The 6,611-nt window shown below is 36.3% G+C and overlaps 1 protein-coding gene across 1 annotated transcript in view; it reads left to right on the top strand.

Moving 5' to 3' along the window:
- ptprga (protein tyrosine phosphatase receptor type Ga) overlaps nt 1-6,611 on the top strand; it is a 297,193-nt gene that overhangs the window by 226,141 nt on the left and 64,441 nt on the right. The window contains exon 5 of the mRNA XM_016231834.1: nt 5,347-5,442. Coding sequence (XP_016087320.1) covers nt 5,347-5,442 — 96 coding nt within the window. The remainder of the gene's footprint in view (nt 1-5,346; nt 5,443-6,611) is intronic.

The following is a 6,611-nucleotide window of genomic DNA, read 5'->3' as shown; positions in this document are numbered from 1 at the left end:
CACACACACACACACACACACACACACGATGCACAAACCTCTGCATTTGAACAGTCAATAGCAAATACTTAAACTAATAACGAAACAGTAGCTGATTCAGAAGCGCCGGATTGTCATAGCAAAGTCAGAATTACCTCTGCTAGGTTCAAGAAACGGTCGTTCATAAAAATTCATTGCTGTTCTGTTGTAAGTGATCTTAAAAATTCCTAAATGCATCTACTTTCGGAAGGCCAAATAAAGTGCTTCTGCTTTCTCCTAGAAACACACAGCGTCTCCCTGACATGCTGCTTCAACACTAACTGCGGTTACTGAAACCACGCTTTCTTTCTTTGCGTGAACATTTGGGCGTCATTATGCAAATATTTCCACATAGTGAGGTAGATATGTGGGGGCGTGTTAGAACGAGGCGTTTTAGGGGGGCGTGGCAGAGTCTTAACTTTGATAAAGAATATCTCTTTGGTTTTGAGACTTTAGTCTTTGCAACTTCAGGGATCTTATCTATGCACAATCAGCTTGTAACACTCCAAAGAGAAAGCAAAACTTGAAATCGCATCATATGACCCCTTTAATAAGAAAGTTTTTTCTTTTCTTTTTTTAATCCTTCAATACCTCAGGAACCAAAAAAGTGGGCAGACTGCACTCTTTTGCTACAGTATGTGGTTTCTGACTGGCTCGAGTCTGACTGGCTAGTCTCTAGATATGACTTAGGTTAGTGTAAATGTGAGAGATTTTCTTTTCATCCAATTTTATTGTCTGTCAGTCGAAAATTTGGAATTGTATTTGTACAGGTTTGTTGAAATCCCTGAATCAAAAGTATGAACAACAATGAGGAACTATACCCTTAGTAAGCACTAGTAATGATTGTGTAGAACTGTTTAACTGCTTAATGCAGCTGGTGGGTTAATCGTCATATTGTGTTTTTATTGTATTTATTCATTTATTTTACAAGGCTTAAGCACGCTACTCCATTATTATAAATTCTGCTCCATTGCATTTTGATTGAACAATGCCCTTTAGTGCCTTTGTGGGTTTGCATGTATTTGCATGTGTGTGAGTGTGCACAACTGTTTGTGTTTATGTTGCGCTATAAAGGTGACCTGACACCAGGTTCATCCTCTCCCTACTGCTATAATTTTCTCTCTTTCATGAATCAGAATAAATTATTGACATTTCTTTAATGAAGCCGCTGGTGGTTTGGTGTTTAGCATAGTCTATCACCCTCCTACACACACACACACACACACACACACACATGATTCCTGACTATTAGCTCCTACAGAGTTTTACAGAGCATTAAGTACAGTGCAAACACCATGGATATGTTCAGAATACCATAGTACCTTACTACTCATACACTGCTTTGGAGTTTGGATAATGTGGACAGTATGATTGTCTTTATGCGTGGAATACCTAAACCTACTACCTAATATTGTGTGTGTGTGTGCGTTTTTGTGACAAATGAGGACATCAATTTGTATAATGACAAAGATATGACATATGTATTACAAGGAGAAGGTGACTTTTCAGGACATTACCCCATGTCCCCACTTTTCAAAACGCTTATAAATCACACAGAATGGAGTGTATTGAAAATCTGAAATAGCACAAAGTCTCCTGTGAGGGGTAGGTTTAGGGGTAGGGTTGCTGTAGGGCAATAGAAAATACGGTGTGTACAGTATAAAAACCATTACGCCTATGGAGAGTCCCCACTTTTCACAAAAACAAACCTGTGTGTGTGTGTGTGTGTGTGTGTGTGTTAAAATTAAAAATTGAAATTAAATGTTACTGTATGATTTTTAAATGTCTTTGAAATAAGTCCCTTATACAAAGACTTCATTTATTTTATCAATAATATAGTAAATCAGAAATATTGTGAAATATTATTACAATTTATATATCATTCTAATATGCTGCTTTGGTGCTCAAGAAACATTTGTTGTTGTTGTTATTTTGTAATATTTTAAATGTCTTTACTGTCACTTTTGATCAATTTAATGCATTTTTGATAAATAAAAGTATTAATAAATGAAAATACAGTATATATACCTTTGAATTGTAGTGTGTGTGTGTGTGTGTGTGTGTGTTTCTCAGTAAAACCAATCACTAACCGTTTCCAGGATTATATATGGCATGTCTTCTACAAAGCTGCTTTTAGACACCTACGGGTATGAACGGTCAAATACACTTCAAAATTCAGTCAAAACTACTCAAATTCCCTAGTAAAAAATGTAGTTTCTTAGCGTAATGTTAGTCGTTCTCTGTCTTGTATGGAGGACGTATCACAGTCTGTCACCTCTCCTCCTGCTTGATTTCAAACAGACTGCAGACAGCTTCCAATAGTGAGAGGTTAAGATACTCACGACCCTGCTATGTTACTCTTCCTCTCTCTCTGCTGTTTACTTTCATTTGAGAGCGTGTTCTCAGAAGTTGCCCAGATATTTATGTCATTAATCACTGCCTGTAAGACACAACGCCGCAGATGGAGGCATTAAGCAAAGGGCCCGTAGGCTTGCGAATTCTCTGGCGTGCGGCGTGCGATCTGTGATCTGAAACTATGGAGGTGTTTGAGACAGAATTAGATCAAAGTGGGCCTCGTGTAAGGATTACAGAGGTGAGAAAATGCAGCAGGCATAATATTGACAATGCTAACAGAGAAGTGAGGAGAAACAAGCCGATGTGGTAGGCAACAAGCAGTTCTTTCTTGATTTTAAGAGCATTGGACTGTGAGCTATATATGTAGTGCTATTGATCGTATGTGGAGATGTGAAATTCACTGTTGTAGTTTTCTCCTGAAATGTTGAATAATTTCAGCAAAATCTTCTTTTAGCATGTAGTACCTCAGCGTTTTCTGATGCGTTCTTATTTTGGGTTTGAGGTTTAGGCAGTATGTTTGGCGAAATTTTATTATCTAGAAAATGGTTTTCTTTATTAGTAAGTCAACATTCAATCAAAATTGATTCTTACGCATTTCTGGTTTTATTGTGGATAATTCTTGTGCATGTTATTCCAAAGACAAAAATGTTTGTCTTTGTAATCTTTCATCAAAACATACAAAAAAAAAAAAAATGCATTTTTTTTTTTTTTGCAAAAGTGTGTTAAAAATTGTGACCAGTGGCATAATGTGTATACTGAATTAACATATTTCTGCAGTCATAAAATGTTTTATATATCTTAGCCCAGCTATTTTAAACTGTTTGATAACATTCTAGGGTTACTATCATGCATTAAAAACCTTATAAGACACTGTTAAGAATACTGAGATAAAAGACAAAAAAATACAACCATCAACGTATTTCAAAATTGTTACTTTATTGTAAAATATGTAATAAACATTTTTATATTAGTGCTACCAGTAGTACAACATCAATATTGTAACTTATTTGTAACATTTGAACTTTTAATTTAGTGCAATATTTTGTCATTGCTACATTTTAGTGCAGCTTTCACTAACAACTGCAATTGGATTTATATTGTATACTTAAATTCACTGTTATCCCACTATTGTGACCATCAACGTATTTACTCCTTCTATGATCACACTCAACAAAGCTAAATATATGTGAATGCATATATTAATACTAGGCACCTTAAAGATAATGTGAACCAAAAATCTTTGTCATATCTTTATGATAACATACTTTACTAGCCTTTAGCTTTGATGCAACCATCATCTTCTCATGGTGCAAACCGGAATTAAACTACTCTGGTCGTGGGACAGTTTCAACTAATCATGTGACACTGTACATATTTAATTCATTTAATTCCTTTATTTTTTTCCCATATTTGCAGGAAATGCATTAAAACGTCAGTCAGTAAGTAGGGCTGCACGATTAATCGAATGCGATTGTCATGCGCATTTTGTAAGTAAAGCCGGTTCTGTAATCAGCAGGAAATCATCATCACGTGCTTTCAGATGGAGCAGCATTTACTACACAGAGCCGTAGTTCCCTGACAAGTTACGCAGACGATTTCATTGCGCGATTATGAAATCAAAGAAATTGTTCGCGATAATGACAGCTGTTTGCGTAGCTTCTCAGTGAACTACGGCTCTGTGTAGTAAATGCTGCTCCATCTGAAAGCATGTGAAAATACCACATTTAATAACATATTTTTACTCCAAACTCACTTCATAACGTCAGTCGAGTGTTTGAAATAAATCCTTCTGTGAGATGATGTGGCTTCTTACACAGAATAAGGCACGTAACGTATTTCATAGTATTTAAGCAGTGATAAAGGCACTGCATTATAAATATACTTTATTTTAATGAAAATTATAATAATAAGAACTTGTGTGTTTATTAGTCACGTTGAATCAATGAAAGCAGTTGAATCTTCTCTTTATTCAGCTGCAGCATTTTCTGGGTTTCTTCTGCGAGGCGTATTTGGAGTTTCTCTGGCCTTCGGATAGAGATTTACTGCTGATCACAGAACCGTGCTTCACTGAAAGATACGCATGACAATCGCAGCTTCTGTCGAATACTTTAGATAAATGATTACGATTTGGCAGACAAGCCTTTTTCAGCTATTAATAAGCAGGGAAGCCATTCATGAAAATATTAACTAAATAACAAAAATACCTATTTTTGCATAATCTTTTCTTCATTGTTATATCAGGACGGTTGTATCACCTTTTTGACTTTACTATATCGAAATACATTTGAAATCAGGAATTAAAATCATTAGCATCATAGAAGAGTTGTAATCTAGGCGTTTTATGTGTGAATTGCATTTTTAATTCACTATGACAACAGAATGATGGAGCGACTCTGGCTGAAGAAGTTCTTTTAAAATGTAAGAATTTCCAGTCCCTCTAAGTCTTTGTATTTAGCTGTTGTTTTATTATTTCCTCCTTTTCTAACTCTCTCAGGAGCCCAGCAGGACTCTGTGCCGTTTCTCCATTGCTAAATCTACACCTTTTATTGACACAGTACTGATCACTATATACCAACGAGAATATCGTTCATCTTTGTTGTCTTCTTGGAGCTTTTTTGTTGGATAAGGTATTGACAGTGGAGAATAACAGACGGCCTGTGCCAATTTAGACAGGCGTTGCGGTCCGTGGAGAGTTGAGCACATTTATTAGCCTGATCTACTGCCAAAGATCCCATCAAAGTGATAAGAGGATGGACAGGGCCTAACGTTTGGAATGGAAACACGAGGAGGCCGAACGCTCTCAGGAGATTACAGGATGAGATGGATCACGGACCATGAGATTATGAGATCTCAGCTTTGATAATGGACTATGTGTGTTTCGTCTGTGATAATGTAAGAATTACAATCTGATTGGCTAAAGGTCTCCGACTAACAGGATTCTCACATTTCTCTCTCTCTCTCTTTCACACACAGATGCAGATCTTCATGTATAACTCAGACGACTTTGACAGTCTTAACACAGCCATACGGGAGAAGCGAGTAATTGCGGCCATGGCTGTCTTCTTTCAGGTGAGAACTCGCTCGTTTCGAAAGCGCCTTCATGTTCAGCCACCGAGCTTTGTTAGTGCTAAGTGCTGGCATTAAAAAGCATTGATTTTGTAAGGAGGTTTTCTCTCGTCCCATTAAGTTCAGTGATACTGAAGCTTCACACTCGCAGAAAACTCACTGCCGCTGTTTTCTATATGGAAAAACACACATGTATTCACTCCCTTTCTGCGCTGTTCTTCTGTCAACCCCGCCGAGATAATTACAAAACAGCAATTTAAGGCTCACAGTCTTTTACCAGGAATTGTGTGTGTGTATGTGGAGGGGGTTGTATACTCATTTCTCACATTTTGAGAAATTACACATGTCAGTGCAGTCAGACTGTAACAATCCAGAGTTCAAAAGATTCATCAAACACTTCAAAAAAACAATGACATGGAATATAAAGGGAGGGAGGGAGGGAGTGTGTGAATGAGTTAGGTTTTGCCTACAAAATGTCCCCACAAGGACAGTAAAGGACAGTAAAACATTCTTTGGGTGGTTTCAAGTATTTATGAGGAGAACGGCTTTAACATATTAAATATTGTTTTAAAGGTGCACTCATGCACTCATTTTTGTTTGATGCACTAGACAATATCGCAACCATCTTATATGAGTCAAGTCAAGTCACCTTTATTTATATAACGCTTTTAACAATACAGAATATGACACCTATTGATGTGGACATAATAGCATCACACACACACACACAAATGTTTTCAGTTATAAGTAACATTAAATAGGTCTGTTTTGAGTAACTTATTGTAGACACGTTACAAGTTATATGGACTAGTTTTGCTTTGACAGCAAATAGTTTCAGCTGAAGCTGAATAACATATGTTAAAATAAATTAATATGATTATTAAGCAAGGATGCATTAAAATGATCAAAATTACAGTAAATACATTTATAATGTTACAAAGATGTTGTATCTTTTTGTATCTTTGTGAGGGTATTTCAAATCAATTCTGTTCTTTTGAACTTTATTTATCAAAGAATCCTGAAACAATTCACAATATTAAGCAGAACTATTTTCAACACTGATAATAATGAGAAATGTTTCTGTAATAACTGTAATATGTCTCAATATTTTTACTGTATTTTGATCAAATGAATGCACCCCCCCCCCCCCCCCCCCACAACACCACCAACCC

Source organism: Sinocyclocheilus grahami, unplaced genomic scaffold (assembly GCF_001515645.1).
Source record: "Sinocyclocheilus grahami isolate Dianchi unplaced genomic scaffold, SAMN03320097.WGS_v1.1 scaffold400.1, whole genome shotgun sequence".
Classification (NCBI taxonomy): Eukaryota; Metazoa; Chordata; class Actinopteri; order Cypriniformes; family Cyprinidae; genus Sinocyclocheilus; species Sinocyclocheilus grahami.
This window is presented reverse-complemented; position numbering and strand designations above follow the sequence as displayed.